This window comes from Exophiala xenobiotica, assembly GCF_000835505.1.
Source record: "Exophiala xenobiotica strain CBS 118157 unplaced genomic scaffold supercont1.2, whole genome shotgun sequence".
NCBI classification, from domain to species: Eukaryota; Fungi; Ascomycota; class Eurotiomycetes; order Chaetothyriales; family Herpotrichiellaceae; genus Exophiala; species Exophiala xenobiotica.
Genome location: NW_013562493.1, coordinates 775,903 through 793,509, shown reverse-complemented (window position 1 = coordinate 793,509; position 17,607 = coordinate 775,903). Strand labels below are relative to the sequence as shown.

The window sequence follows — 17,607 nt, the reverse complement described above, 5'->3', positions numbered from 1 at the left end:
GGCTACGGCAAGGCGCAAGACAGCAAGGCTACCCAGATTCAAGCCAGAGAGAATCAAGCAGTTCTCCATTGGACGAAGCCCCAGGTGACGGAAGCATCGCCACCTCTCTTACAAACAGCGCCTCGTCTCTTTCTCGTGCATACAAGCCAGGCCCTTGCCCTTTTGACCTGGCAATCCTCCCCCTGGGCAGACCCCGCCCGTTGCCGTTCTCTCAGCCGATGTCTGGCCATTTGGCCAAATTCTTATCTCGCCTCCACATGAGCTGGATCACGGACTTCAGACCCTGGTCATTCGATATCCGCCCGCATGCTTCTCCTCTCTTGGAGTCCATCCTTCCATCGCTGTGTCGAATATCAAGCACGCACCTTGCCGTAGTCAAACTTCCAATATTTTATCTCACTTTCTGTTTTATACTGGATTTCATATCAGAGACTAAGCAACTATTCTGTCTCTCAATATTCTGTTCAAAACCTGTTTTTCCGATCAAGCGGCTCAGCTTCTGCAAGGTCATCAGCTCTGAAGACCTTGCATCATTCGTTTCCACTCACTCGCTCAAGTCTCCCTGTTCGTTCAGGTTACAGAAGCACTCGACAAACCTGATATCATACGCAGTTGCGTCCAGCAACTTGTCAGGTCACCTTTCGTTGACAGCTGTGACAGCCTTGAGGCCTTGACGCTCGACCTGTATTCATCCGTCACATTGGAGTTTGACTGGCGTTCTCTCAACTGTTGCACTTCCAAGAATGACCGACTATGCGCCACGAAGCAGTCAGGATTACAACACCTTCTTTCACAATCAGCAACTCGCCATGTCGCATTATTCCAATGGCAGCGGCATCAGCTACCTCTATGGCAATGGTCAAATTCAGTATCAGACCGTTGATACTCCATGTCCAGCATATTCAACCACTTTCAATCCAGCACAGGGTACTCATTCCAGTCCTTTGTATATGGCCAATGTCTCTGGCCTACCAATTCAGTACCCTGTTCCAAGCAACAGAGTTCCTACTCTACCTTCTCAATCTCGTGCGGTCCCCCAGTCCTCCTACTACACTACGTCCTCCTCCAACCATAGGACCGCCCCTCACCATACACGCCTCATGACGCCTCGAGACTACAGTCACATAGATGGTACGGAATGTCAAGACTCTCCAAATGAGGACACGATGCTGTCGGAGCCAGTCTTACCTCCTCTAGAAGGGTATCCTAATGTCGGTGACTTTGACGAATTAATGAAACGGTAGGTCGCCTGTTTACGAGACTAAGTGAAAGCTAATTCAGGGACACACAGTTACGTTCAAGACCTGTCTCCAAAAAAGCAAGACAAGGCCTTGATTAACGCTCGAAGAGCTGCCAACATCCGTCATGTCCTCATCGACAAGAAGACCACCTCCATTGAGTCGGCGCAGTTTCGGTGCGGCATGCCAGACCTCTTCCTCCGTACGACTACGCAGCTAACCCCTTCTGCAGGTTCTGGGTGAAGAAAATGTTCACCCTTCAGCCAGCTGACGGCAAACCACCTGAGGTGAGAAAATCACCCCCTCTGAGAGGGCCTCGGTTAACTAGGCCTGTAGCACAGAAAGATCTGCCATGAAGGCAAACCGGTAGCAGTGCGAGAAAAGCTGTTCAAGATTCTCACCAAAGCACACAAGCAGTGTCAACACGGAGGGCGGGACAAGACCTCGGCCCAAGTCCGGCGTGTCTACTCCTGGTACAGAACAACTGGGATCGCTTTAGCAAGAGACCATTACTGATGCGGATACACAGGGTTCCAAAAGAGCTCATCTCGAGATTTGTCAAATTATGTCCCACTTGCCAGGTCAGGAGAGGCACCGCACGCAACTCACCGCCCGAGTCGGAGAGGAGCCCAGACGCCCGAATGAACACACAGTCGCCAGACGCGAGCGGAGTACTAAGTTCCAGAAAGAATTCAGCGTCAAGCAGACCAGCTACAGTCAATGTGACTCTGCCCCTACAGTCGGCAGGATTCACTAGCAGCGCGGCTTTCCAGCAACAGAACCGCTGGATGACTCCACTGCCGCCTCAGCAAGTACAGCCTGAGCCTAGTCGAGTGTCGACCAGCAGCACAGTCAAACATGAAACCTACAACACCATTCCACCAATGCCCATGAATTGCGCGAATGGAACGCCGCCTGGCATGAGTTTCTCCTCTGTCAATACTTCATTCACGAATCCTTCAACTGCATATAGTTCGAACTCTTTGTCTCAGCCGACGCATGGACATGTATTAACAGACCACAACTACGACACCAAACCTGGACATCACTATCTCTAAGCAGACAGAAGCCTGGTCTCGGCCGAGTTGTGTTCTTTATTTTTCCCTACGACTTACCCCGATGCAACTGACATAGGGGTTGCGCGAATCAATCACAGCGTGATGCTTGACACGAAGGCATCAGAAGATGACCTGATGACCTGTGCATATCTTGTCGAAGACCATGTTCAGGCAGCCTCGAACAGCTTGCTAGCGTAATGAGGGTTCTCGTTACTTTTTTTAGGCTTCGTGGAGGCGGTGTATTACTATTATCACGGATATGGGACTGTCGATTGAGTGAGCTTCACTCCTAACTTGGAAAGACAGTTCCCACCAAAAGCTCTTTTGACGACGATCATGAACGAGACCTCAGATTAAATGACCAACCTAGAACCATGTACCTCCCATGGAAGGATGATTTCGGATTTGCATTCGGCTCCAGGGAATTGAGGGCGGGAAGGAGACTGACATCTTTGGGATGCTTCAGGTCAGGAGAGTTGATAGATGGACTAAGTAGGCTCTTGGGAAGAACTCTATACGGGCTCGCCAACGGCGTCCAGATAGTGTAATCGCTTGAAAGCAAGAAGACAGCCTTTTGAACTTGCGTCCTGCAGCGCGTATGAGTACGGAGGAGACCACGTAGTAGACTCACTCTGCCGAACCCCTGTCGATCGATGCACGTGATTTTTAAGTACAGTAAAGGGGACCATCATTCATGATCCCTTCTCCGCTCTCTGCCCTCTGGTCTACTGTTCCTGCTCTCCGAAAAAATGTTGGCTCTGGTTTGAACAGCCTGGCACTTCGAATTCCACTGTTTACTTTTTCTTCATTCTTCCCCATTGACTTCGACACAGCGCGTCGATCCACGATTGACTTCATCTCAGCGAATCCAAAACCACCATTCCCATATTCCCATCGACCTTCAATCATCCCGCTGCAGCATCCGGCTGCGAAACGCGCTTTCAACATGAATATCTTCAGGTTACTTGGTATAGAGACTTCAACACGTTCATCTGGGTGCTTGATTTACTGATCCGTCTTGCTGCAGCTGACCTGTCTCACCTCTTCTCAATCTTCATCCTCCTCCACAAAATGCGAACTACCAACGTACGTGGCCCTGTATTCGGTTGAAATGTCAATGTGCTAATGCCATCTCTCGAGACAGTCATGTTCCGGAATATCATTCAAGTCACAAGCCCTATACTTCCTCGTCTACCTCACTCGATACCTTGGTTTGTCTCGGCTTTCCGTGGCGATAAACGCGTCACGCTGACGTCCTTTCTCACAGATCTCTTCTGGACATTCACCGACAGCGCATGGAACACCATCTTCAAGATCATCTTTCTCTCCTCTTCTGCATACACTCTTTACGTTATGCTGAACGACTACAAGCCCACGCACGACCCGAATCTCGATACCTTCCGCGTCTCCTACTTGACAGGCAGCTCTGCCGTCCTTGCCATACTATTCCCATACAAATGGACTCTTCCCGAGATGCTCTGGGCGTTCTCGATATGGCTGGAAAGCGTTGCCATCCTGCCGCAATTGTTTATGCTCCAGAGAACTGGTGAAGCCGAAACCATCACAACACATTACCTGTTTGCTCTGGGCATTTACAGAGCCTTGTACATTCCCAATTGGATCTATCGATATTTCGCAGAGGGACATTTCGACCCGATCCCGGTCATGGCCGGCATCATACAGACGATCTTGTACTCGGACTTCTTCTGGGTCTACTACACAAAGTAAATACACCACCTGGGAACTTTAAGAGACCGGTTTGCTGACATATTGATTGATACAGGGTTCTCAAAGGAAAGAGCTTCAAACTTCCTGTCTAGGCTTTTGCAGTCGGATATACCCATGATAATGTCCAAGGTCCTGCGTGAGATCACGAAAGTCCAGCTTTCCATACCGACCTTATAGGCAAGCATGCATCACCAGGAGCGATTGCGAAAGCTCTACCGATGGAATTCGAGCTCAGAAATATCGAGACTCATAACGTGCTCGTAATATACCACCGACAGCAGTCGGAATCTACGAATTTCACAAGGAAAGATCTCCGTGCTCACTCTTTGTGCCGTTCGGACCGTTTCCACAAAATGAGTACCGTCGGAGCAACCTGCAGGTCCGTTTTGGCACCTACTGCAGCACATCGTGTGGCAGGTCTGGCCCTGGAGGTTGGGGAGTGGCTGAGCTCTCGGACAAGGCCTTGTTGCGCCGCGCTGAAGCATCAAACACCATGCTGAGCTGGCGTGGAGACTGCCGTCGAATCTGCGATCTCCCTTTCACCCAATTAACATATCTGCAGATTTTCAGCTTTGGCTTGCTGCTGAAAAGGACGGTCTGAAAGTAGCTCTTATAAGTCACCATCAGTCAAATAGCCCTTGGACTAGGTTGCACTAGCGGGACTGAAGAGTTTCACAAGTTTGCAGTTGTTCATCCTGACTGCAAAGTTCCGCTCAGCAAAGCCTATCTGCTGTCTAAGAGTCCTTCGTCAAGTCTCGCTGTTGGGTGATGGACCGCACAGCGAGCCACGGGTTCCCTTAGAATGATGGAGGGCCGCACCAATGGACAGACCTGTTACCTACAGAACGGCAAGGCGCTCTCTCTCCGCTCGAGCATGGCGCCATGCTACGAAAAATGGCGACGAACCCTCGTCCAAAGAGCCACATGTGATCTTTTTGGCATTGATGGTCAGGAACATTCCAGCCACGCGTGCGGGCCGGCAATGCCTTAAGACTCCTCTTGTCAGTTACTGTGGTCGAGTTCTGGTGATGGGAGAGTCTGTACTCTGTAGAGACGTTGGCTTCTGGTTCCTCTTTGGCAGCAACGCTGCCTCTGTCTTAGGCGGGAGAAACAGCTTTCATCAAGATGACAGGTTGTGGCAGATATACCCAATTGCTACCTAAATACGCCTTGCTGGTAGCTAGGAAATGTAGACTACGCTCGTCCACATTGATCATGAATCTGATTTCAGTCCATAGCCACTTTCCAGTATCTAGGCAATGGTCGCCAGCGCCATGGCTCGCTTGTGTCTTGTGATTCTCTATGTCGAACAGCCCACCGATGGCTGCGCGTTTCTCTGGCCTCACTCCCCTTCTCAATCACGCTTCAGCATTGGAGTGAACCTGGGTAGTAAGTATCGAATCTGGTGCAACGGATGATAGTATATTGATTCCAAGAAGAAAAAGCGAAAAAGTAACAAAAAAGACAGATGCATGCAATTTAGAGATTGTGGTCATCGGCCGTTTCAAGGTCGAACAAACGTCCATCCCTCGAAGGATCAAACGTCCAAGGATGAAGGCTACGTGGATTACAGGAAATAAATATGTCGAGAGAGATGATAGATACCAACGCCCGCTAACAGTGACAGAGTCAGGGTATAAGAAGCAAAAAAAGAGCCTCCGCAAAGATCAGAATAGATCGAGGAAACATAGCCACCACACATCTCAGAACACTGCCCGCAAATATCACAAATGCTATGTCAAAGTGGCTCCCAGTGGTGATCGAGTCTTCCTTCCCGGGGCTGATTCAGTGCGCCAGTGTCTGCTGGTCAGGGCATTTCCGACCGAGTTCGAAAGGTCTACCAATTCCGCTTCGTGCCCAACACTGCCAGGACAATGATCAGCACACAGACGACCACGCCGACGGCACACATCCAACGATTCAAGTTCCGCCACCATCGGGCATTTTGGAATTTCAGCTCCGCCATTCCCGCCAGATGTCGTTCCGTGCGCAGTCTGGCCAGAACATCCATCGGCTCCCAGTCCGACAGACCTTCGTCGGGTTGAGAATACCGCTGGGACGTGCGTTGCTGACCGTTGGTCGCTTGCGCTTGCGCATGAGCATGAGCATGGGCGTGAGCGTGAGCATTGGCATAGGCTTCCTTCTCCAAATCGTAGTAGGATGCCGGGCGTTTCGGCAGCGGCAAAAAAGCAGCAACGAACCACGTCAACGGGACAACGAAACCCACCGCGAAACAAGCGACTTGAGCGGTTCGGAGATCCGTCCGCGCGACGAAACCGCTGGACTGCGTGATGATGCTCGGTGCAGTCCAGCGTGATCTGGTATTGAATGGGAACCCGAATCCTCGCGACACACTTGAACCGGTATTCAGGCGCTGGTCGTGATGCAGATGAGGTGACTCGGACCAGTGGCGCGTAGTACCCTGCTGTGCGGCGCTCGGCTGGTATATGACGGACTGACTCTCGGATGGGCTGACGCTGTAGGTGTAGCCATTGCTCGTTCGGCGATAGTGGTGGTGGTGGATCGTATAGCTTGATCCTTGGCCATTGCCGAGCGGTCGCTCGTGGATTTCGACAACACCAGCCCAGTGGGCACGAGGGTCTACGAGGGACAGCGGCGCGGAGATGGAACGGCTGTGATTTTGGCTGGCCGGCGACTGCGAGCGTGGGACAGTGTACGATGACCGCCTGTCTGCCAACGCTGCTGTTGCGGGTTCTCGGATCGGGTTGGATACTAGGGGTCCTATGCCAGGGAGGGTGTGCGATTTCCTGGCTTCCAGCCTTGGACGTGATCGAGATTTGAAGAGTGCCTCGACCCGTTCGGTCATGGCCTGGTGGAAGCTGCGCGGCCGGCTGGGGCTGCCATTTGACTTGGACGTTTGTGGCCGTGATGTTCGCGTCGGCGATACGGCTAGGCTGTGGAGGCTGACGTGTGAGTTGCTGTGGTACAGGTACTGGAACGAGTCGCGGTAGAAGCCGGAGTAGTACCGCTTCGCCCATGTGGGTAGCGGGAGGGCATTGGTGGCGGTGCTGGTGCTCGCTGAGGAGGATGGCCGAGAAAGGAAACTGTTTTGATGTCGTAACTGCGTAAATGATCTCATGGAATTAAGTCGCGATTGCTGCGACGAGGTGGGGGAGTAGATGTAGCTGCCACTGCCGGAGCGGGCTAGTGGTGATCGGTAGACGTCGTCGCTCGATGGGAGCGCTGAAACTTCGTCCGACGCTTCGTGGGTTTCGGACTCGTGGTCCCGAACGATCCGAATCTGGGATGGATTGTAGTCCTCGTTTATGATGTACGCCGAGGCCGGAGCGAGGTCATCCGAGTGCAGATAGTCGTCTACGTCCAGCTCGAGGTCAGACGAGGCTACGCTTGCAGACCGCGTCTTGATCCCCCGCGAGGTTTCTGAGGGCACCGCCGATAGGCGTGACGTGAAGCTGGGTCCTGCGGCGTCGGTGGACATGGATCGGGACGTGCGCTTGGGGACCAGCAGTCCTGCTTGTTGGCTTCGAGGGGGCGCGCGGACTATTGGGTATTGGATTCGAGGGGGACTTGAGCTGAGAGCCGCCTGGAGACTGGCGTGCGTGTCCGCCAGAGAGCTTCCATCGGAGCTGGGCAGGTCACTACTCGCCAGTCTGCGCACAACGGGACTGGATTCATCTTGCGAGTCTTCGACGTGGCGGATGCTTTGGGGTGCAGAAGAAGGGAAGCCCCGGTTGTCGGGGGAGACGATACTGGCCGCGGCTGAGGTTGGGATGTATGGGTCCAAGGGGGGACTTGAGGCCAGAGGATTTCTGGCGCCGGCTCTTGCTGCGAATGTCTGTGTACTTCCAATGGTGTCAGATCGTTTGCGCTTTCTCGATGAGCTAGAAGACGATCGCGAGATACTCGAAAAGGCTGCAGCTCCAGGTCGACTGGCAAACGGCGATGATGTGCCCAATTTGATGACATTTGGACTTGACGATACATCGGCTGGTTGAAACTGTTCTGTACTAGAGGTATGTGCAAGACGAACGATATTCGGACTGGAAGAGCTGTCTTGGACAATGCTGGAACTTGGGTCTTCCTCGAACTGGTCATGCGCGACAGTGACGAACTCGTGAAGAGTTAGAGCTCTGGGGCTTGAAGTGACACCCAAGACTTGATAGTTCGGACTTGATGTAGCTGCGAATCTCTCCGCGATTGATGTGAAGGATGTCCTAGGGGAAAGCCTCCTCGGCGCATGGTTTCCTGAGGTCAAGGTCGGTAGCAATGCCAGATCATCGGAAGAGACCTTGCGAAAAGATTCCCAGGAGAATGCCCCAGACAGGCTTTCACTTGAGCTGATGCTTCTCAATCGCGCAGAGCTTGCCGTGCTCGGTCGAAGCGGAGGCGACGTAGCTGTAGAAGGACGAGAAGTGTCGTCCGCTTGGGCTTCATAAAGATCCCTTAGTGCCTTGACCGATCGTTTTAACCTGACAGTAGGCTGTGCGCCTCCTCGGAGAGTCCGTTGCCCTTCATTCCTCCTTCCCGTCTCGATATCGAAAGGAAATCCAAAGACCTCGGCGGCCGTGCCAGGTGCGCTTTTCTTCCTCTTGATCGAGCTCGGAAGGAGAACGTGAGCTGGTTTGGTGGGAAATGGTGTGGTTGTATATATGCTTGTGTTCTCCTGATCGGACCTAGCATCTTTGCTTAACCGCGACGAGAGCTCGTTGGCCTGGGATTGCGTCCGCTCCTGGAGAGGGGTTCTCTTGGGAGAGGTCCGCTTCGGCGATCTCTGCTTCACCGACGAAGGGGACGAGGACATTGCTATCGCATTGTCGATGATGATTCAGCCAGCAGAATTCGGCTGCAAGTTATGGCGGACGAGCGATGACGAAATCGCGGACACTGTTTAAAGGACGTTTGAGTCCAGGTGTACGAAGGGCAGTTGGTATAGTAACGAGCGACTGAAGGTGAGCTGTGCAGAATCAACAAAAGTTCTGAGCTCAAGAACAATGAAATGTATGTGCGGGCGTCATTGCATGCGATGGACCAGGATGATGACTATGGGGCCGAGGTGCATATGCACGCCGCAGGGCGAATTGGATTGTCTTGGTTGACGGTTGACGGGCGGATGGCTTGCATCTGACAGTGGACGCTGGAGATTGCGATGTTGATACTTGAATGTGTCTGAGGAATGTAGAATATAGGATGTTTTGGGTCTGAGCTCGACTGAGGCTGTCAACGTCTGTTGGTTCAAGACAGCCGCCGAAGAGTAAAGAGAAGGCCATATCGATAGCCTCCCACCGTCCGTTTGTAAGATGCTACAGGATCAGGGGAGTACTGTGCAATGCCAATAGTGGCCTTGTTCTCTTCTCGGTGGAGCGAAATTTCGGAAATGGGCGCTGCGCAAGGCTCCATTGGCGAGAGGCGCAGTTTCTATTGCCTGCTTGTGTCAAGGAGTCGCGTTACGTCTTGATCGCGTGGCAGACATTGGCAGATTGGGAATTCCCCCATTGGCGAGATTTCATGATCCATGTCACGAAATTAACGCGTCAATCTGGCCGTTGATGGAGACGGACAGGGGGCGTAGATGGCGGCCGGCGAGTCGGCACCATTAGAGCAGATGAGGCTCAACGTACGGAGTCAGTGGGAGTCCTTGCCTTGGGCTTCGAACGGAGAGGCCGATGAAGATGACAGCGCAGCAGAAGAGGAAGAATCGATGAGGAGAAGCAACGAGAAAAGCTGGTGTGGGCTGAGGTCGCCTGTAAAGGACACCCAACTAAAGGGCACTGATGGACCAGGACTGAAGGGCCAGGACCACCTGAGGCACCAGGACAAGGACGCCTGGACCTCATCTTACTGTAGCCATTTTTCGCTACTCACCACGTCTCTCCTTTTGTATGATTACCTCAACCTACTGACCAACTACACCGCAATTCTTCTGCCACAGAATCTCAAATATCGTATCTTGAGACCCTACCCCGTCCTCCCGCCACTTCTCAATGGCGGCCGTGGCTCTCCTGCATAGACTGAGATCAACTTATTTCGGCCACAAAGGTTCGTTGTCCGGTTTATTGGCTCATAATCAGCCCGATGCCTGCGCACTTGAAACTAGTTCTGCCACACACCCTCGACCAGCTGTTGTCTTGCTCTCCAACCCCTCCCTCTATCTCGGTTTTGTCGCTGCTGATTTCGTTTATCGATAGCTGCTGATATACAATGACGACAGAAGAGGAGAAGCCCGTCATCTCAACCACTACGGCGGCCGCTCTGTCGGTATGTTAAAAGCACTTCACAGCGATTCATGTCGTACCCTAACCTTCTTGCAACCAGGTCGCCTTCACCTTGATATATGTGATACCATTCTATCTGTCAAGGTCGACCCGACCGTCACCGACGCTCAACCGAGACGCACCTTCGGTCATTCGAGCACGTATACGGACCGTCACTTTGGCCTGCATTGTGGCCTCCTCAGCAACCTTTTATTTACTTGTTGTGACGGCCCGGCTGACACCGTTTGACGCAATCCACTTGATGGGATGGTGGCCGATCCAAGCAACTGACGTGGTCAAGTGTTGCGCACTGACTCTACTCCTCTTTCTTGGGCCGGTGTTCGAGAAGCTCTTTGTTGAAGGCCATCTACAGGACTTGCGTCGTGGTCAAAGACTTGTCGAGACCCTCAAGAGCTGGCAGGGCTACCGCAACTATGTCGCCGGTCCCGTCACAGAGGAGGTCATCTTCCGATCAGTCCTGGTACCCGTGCATTTGCTGGCCAAGGTATCCCCAACGAAAATCGTCTTTCTGACACCGTTATACTTCGGGATCGCCCATGTGCATCATTTCTATGAGTTCACCTTGACTCATCCGCATACACCTTTCCTGCCCGCTCTCTTACGGTCAGTCTTTCAGTTCGGGTACACGACGCTTTTTGGTTGGATAGCAGATTTCATCTATCTCCGGACAGGCTCGATCTATGCTTGCATCGCCATCCACACCTTTTGCAACTGGGTCGGCCTCCCACGATTCTGGGGCCGCGTTCAAAGTAGGGAGGAATACCCTCCCTCCCCCGTCGCGATGAGAGGCAAAGATGATACCGATGCAGTCCAGGCTCAAGGCACAGGAGGACCATCAGGGCTGAAGTGGACGGTCGCTTACTATGTCTTATTGCTGGCCGGCGTATTTTCTTTTTATGCTGGGCTCTGGCCCCTGACAGCATCATCCCTTGCTCTGGCTGACTTCGGTGGTAAGACGACACATAAATAAAAGTAGAAGAGAAATCCCATGGCTCATGGAAGAGATTTATTGTGGTTGATCATTTGCTCGGCCAGAAAGTTGTTATGCCCGAAAGAGCGAGCGACGTAATTCCGACCTCATGCTCGAAATTAAAAATCATGACTGCATCGAACCTCTTTAAAACCGCCGCCACATAAAGGGCCGGACATGAACGACTTGTTGACCTTCCTCCTTCCTAATCTTTACATGATTAGATGTCTATCAGACCTCCTCCAAAGCCATGCCTCTACTGAAGCCGTCCCATCTACGGCTCGCTCAAATCAGCAGTCGCAGATCAGCACGGGCAGCCCTCTCTACCCATGCCGCACCTTTCCCCGTGATACCCACCTGTCCGGACCCTACATGTCCTTGTTCTTCGATCCCTGCGGGTCTTGACATCGATCGAAAACAACAGCTCTCCGGGTCGATGTCGCCGTACACCCAGCACTTGATCGTGTCGACTGGCCGCTCAGACTGGACAAGCAGGATAGAAGATGAGAAGGATACTGCAGTATGGGGAAGGTTCACGGCCGACGTCAAAGCTTCGCTTGGAAGAGGAGGCGAGTTTCATGATGTAGGTGCTACACTTCCATTAGCAAATGCTCTCAATGTGGCTGCTCAGAGAGACTTGGGAGACGAAAAGGCTGACTTACACTAGCCCGGAGATCTAGCCATACAACAATGTCCTTGTCAGCATGTCATCATTCACACCGCTGGCCGACCTGCAAAGAAATGGTGAAACACCCCCAGCTGGTGTCCAAGCATCAAAAATTGTGGACGCTTTAGTCTTCCCAGCCTTTCGACACTTTAAAGAACTCGGCATTGAGCCGCAGTCAAACACCCTGCGGAAGTTCATCAAGTCCTCACTGTTGCCAGAAGAAGGCAAAATTCATCCCATCTACAAAGACCGATCGGAATCCGAACGAAAAGCCAAGACGCGAGATTCATCACTTGCTACATCGCTTGACAGCTCATTCATAGAGACTCCCACGATCCTGATATGCAGCCACGGCCAGCGTGACAGCAGATGCGGGATCCTTGGGCCTCTTCTGCATGCCGAATTCACTCGATACATCAACCACCGCAAAACCAGCGACAGGGTCTCGGGGCCCATGTTGAAAGCTACTGCCGGCGCGTTCGATCCAAGATCGTCCTTATCTCCTGATTCTACATCGAGTGCCGACTCCAGCATCAACGTCAACGTCGGCATGATCTCCCACGTTGGGGGGCACAAATGGGCAGGCAACGTGATAATCTACATCCCACCGACGTTCGAGTGCTTGCCATCCGGACCCCACCCACTAGCAGGATCTGGTATTTGGTACGGCCGTGTCGAGCCGCGCCACGTCGAAGGCATTGTCGAGCAGACCCTCTTGAGGGGCAAAGTCATCCAGGACCATTTCCGCGGCGGGATAACCAAGGGCGGCGATATTCTGAGACTTTAGGCTTGCCTGACTTACCATCGACCTGACACGACTCGAGCAGCTACAAACCCTCAGCTACTATGCACAGACAACTGAGTGCGTGTTGATGGCCGTTGCCACACCTGGCCCGAGGCATTCGAAACAGAAATGAAATGGAAAGTCTCTCACAGCAACGAGCGACACATCGAGCACATCGATACCATTCTCCGGACAGGTACTAACGGAGTCTCGGTCAGAATTCTTCCTCTGGCAACAAGACTACCAGACTGAAGGAAGGGATTTGGCTTCGGAAGCTGGCCACTGGGACAGACACAACGCCTTCTGCAAGAACCTTCTGCTTCTGCCTCTGTCCCACTGTGAGCTCACTCTCAAATGCAAAACACCCGGACCGGACCAGCGTGGACTATAGTCGATGCTGCAAATCGAACATGGCACGTTAAACCTGCACTTGCATATGCCGCTTCCGACAGACAAGCCCCGTTTCTGGGCCTTCTTCTGGACGAGGCTGGGACTTTTGACCACCAACTGGTTTGATGGGGTCTGACAAAATCAGTCCATCTTAGACATCGATGCCGGAGTGGACCGAAACAGAATAGACCATCCTGTTCGTGTTGACACAATGCGATCTATCAACTCGACTCGACTCAACGGAAAATCAGGACCAAGAACAAGAGGACAATCCGCACGATGTCTTGCTGCTATTATGCTTCTGCATCAATGTAACTTACAATAGGTTATAGCAATGCATAGTGGAGATGAATGCCAATATAGACATAGAACATAGCAAAGAACAACAGGAATAAAATCTGTCTCCACTCATCGGTCATTTGGTCATTCAGCTCATGTCGATCTATATGTGCATTGAATAGTTTCCTGAAAAGCAGGTACCAGTACGCACCCATGCATAAGTGTCGTTGATCAATCAACAAAGCACTTGCTCAGAGTCATGCTGATCCTTTTCTACTTCCTTCCTGTACAGCTCTTTATGTCTTTACAAATCGTCGGGCAGGGCGAGATAAGATGCGAAACTCGTGTTCAGCTTCAGGTTCAGATTCGGGTCCAACTTTCGTTGTCACCGCCAATTCCGATCCACGGCTCTATTCCTCCTCGGTTGCTCCTCGAGCACAAGCTCGTCCAGATCCTCATCGAGCTCATCACTATCCCACTCGTCCTCCTGATCCTGCTGCGCGAGCTGGAGGAAGCGTTCTAGCCCCATTGCTCGGACAGGACCAGGCTGCATCGCGCCACCGGGGTGATTACCCTGGCCGGGAGCGGCATATGGGAGGACAGGTGGGGCGACTTCTTCCTCGTGGCCATTCACTGGGCCTGCCGCATTCTGCGCTCCCACCTGCTGACGTCCTGGTGCTTGTAGTTGAGGCCGAGGCGGACCTGGAACTCGCCCGTCCCCTGCAATTCGAGCCGGCTCGTTCCTCATTACGCGCTGGCGGTTGGCTTGTTGACCATGACCTCTCCGTCGGCGTGCTGCTCTGGGCGGGTTCGGCACTGCAGGTGGCGGAGGATCAGCAGGTCGGGGTCTCTCGGGTAAAGCAATGCGCTGTGCATGATCGCCTCCAGGCCGGGCGAAGTTGACAATTTCTATGACGTTTCGATTCCGCCGCTGGTCTGGCGCGGGTTCCTCGTCATCGGAGGACTCCTCTTCATCCGCAAAAGGTCGGGCGCCACGAAATGCCTCGAAGTTTTCTGGTGGTAGGTCGTCTTCTGAGTCCGACTCGGCGTCAACTACCTCATCCCACTCGGCAAGTTCGGGATGATGGAACGCTTGAATATTGACACCCTCGCCATCGCCAGCCTCGAGAACCCAGAGTCGCATGTAGCACGAACTTTTCAAGTCGTTGAAATGGGTATATGGGTTGTCGGGCATGAGATAAGCTGAACAGAGATAGCAGAAATGGGATTTGCATCGGAAACAGATCATGTGGTTGCAGCCCATGGTCTTCTGACAGGGTGCGTTGCATGTCGGACATGGTGTTGAGTACTTCTGCATGTATGCCAGGGATGCAGCCTCCTCTTCGTCAAGTTCTTTTTGCCGGCGTGGGCTGCAACGAGCCAACTCGCCGTGCCATCCTTTGCGGCAAACGCAGCAGAATGCGTAGTTGCAATCCTCACAGACAGATAGACGCTGTGACATCGGGAGCTCCTCAAGGTCGAATTTCTTTCTCCTCTTGGTTTGCTGTGGAAGCTCCTCGTCTGATTCAGAGCTGTCGTCCGCAAAACCATTAGCGGGGTCAATTGGTTTGGGGTGCTTCTTGGATCGTGCCGCACCCTGACACCATTGTCGAGGACAGTAGATGGTGTTTGGATCTGCTTCCAGCCGCTTCTTGCGTTTGAGACGCACATAACGTTGAACCAGTTCTTGCTCAATCGGGATTTGTAGCAGCTCGCTAGGATTCAGTGTCCTGTCGTGTTTCCGTCTCTTTAAGGGTGGTCCGTGAAGGCCACTCTTCTGGGTCTCATCTTTCCCGCAAGTCGGGGAAAGACACTTGACACTGTCGACATCACCTTCCGTGATGCAACTCTTGTAGAAATCCTGCAGACACGCAGCGCAGAACACGTCTCCGCACTGCAACATCTTGTGGCAATTAACACCCTTCTTGGGCTCCAGACAGATTCCACAATCAAACGTCCCTTTCTCAAATTGCTCGCGCTTAGCCTTCAGATCGAAGTCCAACAATGCTAGCTTGAGATCGCTGGAGATCTGGAAGTCTGGTGCTCCTGCAAGACCAAAAGCATTCTCCGCCTCTTGCTGAACGTGGTCGATGTATGTGTAAACCACTTGATCTTTTCCTAGCTCTTCCCACAGCCTCGAGCAGTCATCTCTCAACTTCTTGAGCACTGGTCGTGGCAGCCATGGGGGACTGACAGAGACCGAGACGGTAGGAGCCTTCTCCGCAGGATAACCTTTTGGCAGGGATATCCGGAGGGACAAAGGAGGCAAATGTGACAGCTCGTGTGCATCAAGTTGAACCAGTTGTTGAGTGGGCGGCTTTGGGGAAGGACTGCCTTCGTCTTGTTCAGATGAAGTTGGTGGCGTTAGCAACGCAGGCGGCGCTCCGCTTTCTGCAACTTTGAAAAGGATTCGTAGCGGTTTGACAGGCGTCACGGCAAGTTCGAGGGTTGCCACATAGGAGTCATTGGGATCGACGACAAGTTCTGGAAATATGGCCGCGATGGAAGAGAGTTCGATGGTTCTCTCATCCTCCGCGGCACCTGGGTCATCTTCCATACTGAAGGGAAAGTATGGCGGCGGGATTCTATGAAGCCGTGAAGCGCCCTCCTGCTCCCGGCATTCAATTTGAGTGTTAGAAAAGAGGAGAAGAAGAAAATGTGTTCGAAGAAACAGAATATCAACGAAGAGACTAACACCTAGTGACTAAGGTAGATTTCTACAGTAAAGTCCAGACCATCGAACCGAGACTGAAAGAGGCAACAATGACGCCAGAAAAAGAATTACGAGCTAGAGAATCTGGGGAAATTCCCGAGAAAAGAGCCAGATTGACAGGGGCTGTATCTTCAAATCTTGCCTTAGGCTCTTGCTCTTTGCTTGTACCATATCTCTTGTCCTCTTGTCCTTCTTATATTCCACGAGCGTACGTTGCCTTTGATTCCTGTTGGTTGTACGTTAAACCGTCCATTGTTCGGCGATTGTTGCCGATTGTTTGCAAGATGGACGATCCTGCGCTCGCATCATTGTCATTGACACATGTTCGATATGTACGTACCCTCCAGGATGTCCACTAAAGCTATTGCGGTGAGTCAACGCTGATTGCTCCAGAATCCCAATGATCCCTTCTCGTATGCTTCAGCCTGGCTGGCTCTTGTCCCGCAAGGTCTGTGTGTCACTTACGTGACTTTGATATGGGCTTCACGAGAAGTGGAAATTCTCCTCATGTTCGCCGGGCAAATGGCCTGCGAGGCTCTCAATTTTGGGCTTAAGAGGTTGATTCGAGAAGAGCGTCCTCAACGTAAGGATAACAGGACTATCTTCGACTTTGTTATTCTAACCATTTCCAGAAATGCATGGCAAGGGATATGGGATGCCCTCATCACACTCCCAATTTGTGACGTTCTTTGCTCTATCACTCACCATGTGGCTGCTATTTCGACATGTACCCACATCAACCACGAGCTACTCGCCTTCGACACTTTCGGAAAGAGTACTGTTGTCACTGCTGGCATGCATGGGAGCTGGAGCTGTGGCTGCAAGCCGGGTTTATCTCAACTATCATACTCCAAAGCAGGTATTGGTTGGTGTGGCTGCTGGAGCTGTCTTTGCTATCATCTGGTTTCTCTTCACGACTTTGCTAAGGAGATGTGGTGTGATCGATTGGGCTTTGGAGACCTGGATATCACGAAAGTTTCGATTTCGAGACCTGATCACAACCGAAGACATACAAGATGCTGGTTGGGGTCGGTGGGAGACTCGTCGGAAAGCGAGGCGAAGCATTGATGCGAATGGGTTGGGTAAGAAGAGTAGATGAGAGTGATCTGGAATGCATGCTTTATACACCTTCCACCCACCTCCCGCGTACAGTGAGTGCTAGTACGTACTCAACAGAGCCCAGATTGTCGAGGACCACAGTAGAGGCAGCCAAAGCTCCAGCAGAGACCGAGGAGCACGCCGTTTGAAAATATTCTGCGGACCAAAGTCTTTGATTTCTAATTTTGTGTGTATTATTACCTGATCAACTAATAATTTACCCACCTGTCTTCGACTTGTACTCCTCGTACCTCGCTACTACTCGCGCACCGGTCGGTGACTCGGCTCGCGCCTGGTTAAGCTTTGCTGGTGATGATGCGTGTGATGCATCGCTTGCGTCATGTTAGAGAGCAAGCAACAAAACATCACATGTGCGAGGCAGAAGCATCGACCTGGCCAAGACGCTAGTAGAAATGCCCAGTCAGCCG

The 17,607-nt window shown here is 52.2% G+C and overlaps 7 protein-coding genes across 7 annotated transcripts; 5 read left to right on the top strand and 2 right to left on the bottom strand.

The window, feature by feature from the left end:
• Positions 1-743: 743 nt before the first annotated feature.
• Positions 744-2,296, top strand: PV05_02487 (uncharacterized protein; the record flags this gene model as incomplete). The annotated part of the gene is made up of 5 exons (XM_013463061.1): positions 744-1,240; positions 1,292-1,414; positions 1,471-1,525; positions 1,575-1,711; positions 1,768-2,296. 5 exons carry the CDS (start codon positions 744-746, stop codon positions 2,294-2,296), a joined length of 1,341 nt encoding a protein of 446 aa, XP_013318515.1.
• A 730-nt stretch (positions 2,297-3,026) lies between these two features.
• PV05_02486 (uncharacterized protein) lies at positions 3,027-5,281 on the top strand. The gene is made up of 5 exons (XM_013463060.1): positions 3,027-3,264; positions 3,324-3,382; positions 3,441-3,507; positions 3,564-4,020; positions 4,080-5,281. Exons 1-5 carry the CDS (start codon positions 3,243-3,245, stop codon positions 4,114-4,116), a joined length of 642 nt encoding a protein of 213 aa, XP_013318514.1. The 5' UTR covers positions 3,027-3,242; the 3' UTR covers positions 4,117-5,281.
• A 215-nt stretch (positions 5,282-5,496) lies between these two features.
• Positions 5,497-9,298, bottom strand: PV05_02485 (uncharacterized protein). The gene has a single exon (XM_013463059.1). The coding sequence runs from the start codon at positions 8,805-8,807 to the stop codon at positions 5,862-5,864; it is 2,946 nt and encodes a 981-aa protein (XP_013318513.1). The 5' UTR covers positions 8,808-9,298; the 3' UTR covers positions 5,497-5,861.
• Positions 9,299-10,204: 906 nt separating this feature from the next.
• PV05_02484 (uncharacterized protein) lies at positions 10,205-11,267 on the top strand (the record flags this gene model as incomplete). The annotated part of the gene is made up of 2 exons (XM_013463058.1): positions 10,205-10,261; positions 10,319-11,267. The coding sequence occupies 2 exons, from the start codon at positions 10,205-10,207 to the stop codon at positions 11,246-11,248; spliced, it is 987 nt and encodes a 328-aa protein (XP_013318512.1). The 3' UTR covers positions 11,249-11,267.
• Positions 11,268-11,410: 143 nt separating this feature from the next.
• On the top strand, positions 11,411-13,492 carry PV05_02483 (uncharacterized protein). Its single transcript, XM_013463057.1, has 2 exons — positions 11,411-11,831; positions 11,929-13,492. Exons 1-2 carry the CDS (start codon positions 11,499-11,501, stop codon positions 12,700-12,702), a joined length of 1,107 nt encoding a protein of 368 aa, XP_013318511.1. The 5' UTR covers positions 11,411-11,498; the 3' UTR covers positions 12,703-13,492.
• Positions 13,487-16,064, bottom strand: PV05_02482 (uncharacterized protein). The gene has a single exon (XM_013463056.1). It carries the CDS (start codon positions 15,923-15,925, stop codon positions 13,754-13,756), a length of 2,172 nt encoding a protein of 723 aa, XP_013318510.1. The 5' UTR covers positions 15,926-16,064; the 3' UTR covers positions 13,487-13,753.
• Positions 16,065-16,229: 165 nt separating this feature from the next.
• PV05_02481 (uncharacterized protein) lies at positions 16,230-17,206 on the top strand. Its single transcript, XM_013463055.1, has 3 exons — positions 16,230-16,413; positions 16,475-16,664; positions 16,714-17,206. The coding sequence occupies exons 1-3, from the start codon at positions 16,366-16,368 to the stop codon at positions 17,178-17,180; spliced, it is 705 nt and encodes a 234-aa protein (XP_013318509.1). The 5' UTR covers positions 16,230-16,365; the 3' UTR covers positions 17,181-17,206.
• Positions 17,207-17,607: the final 401 nt, after the last annotated feature.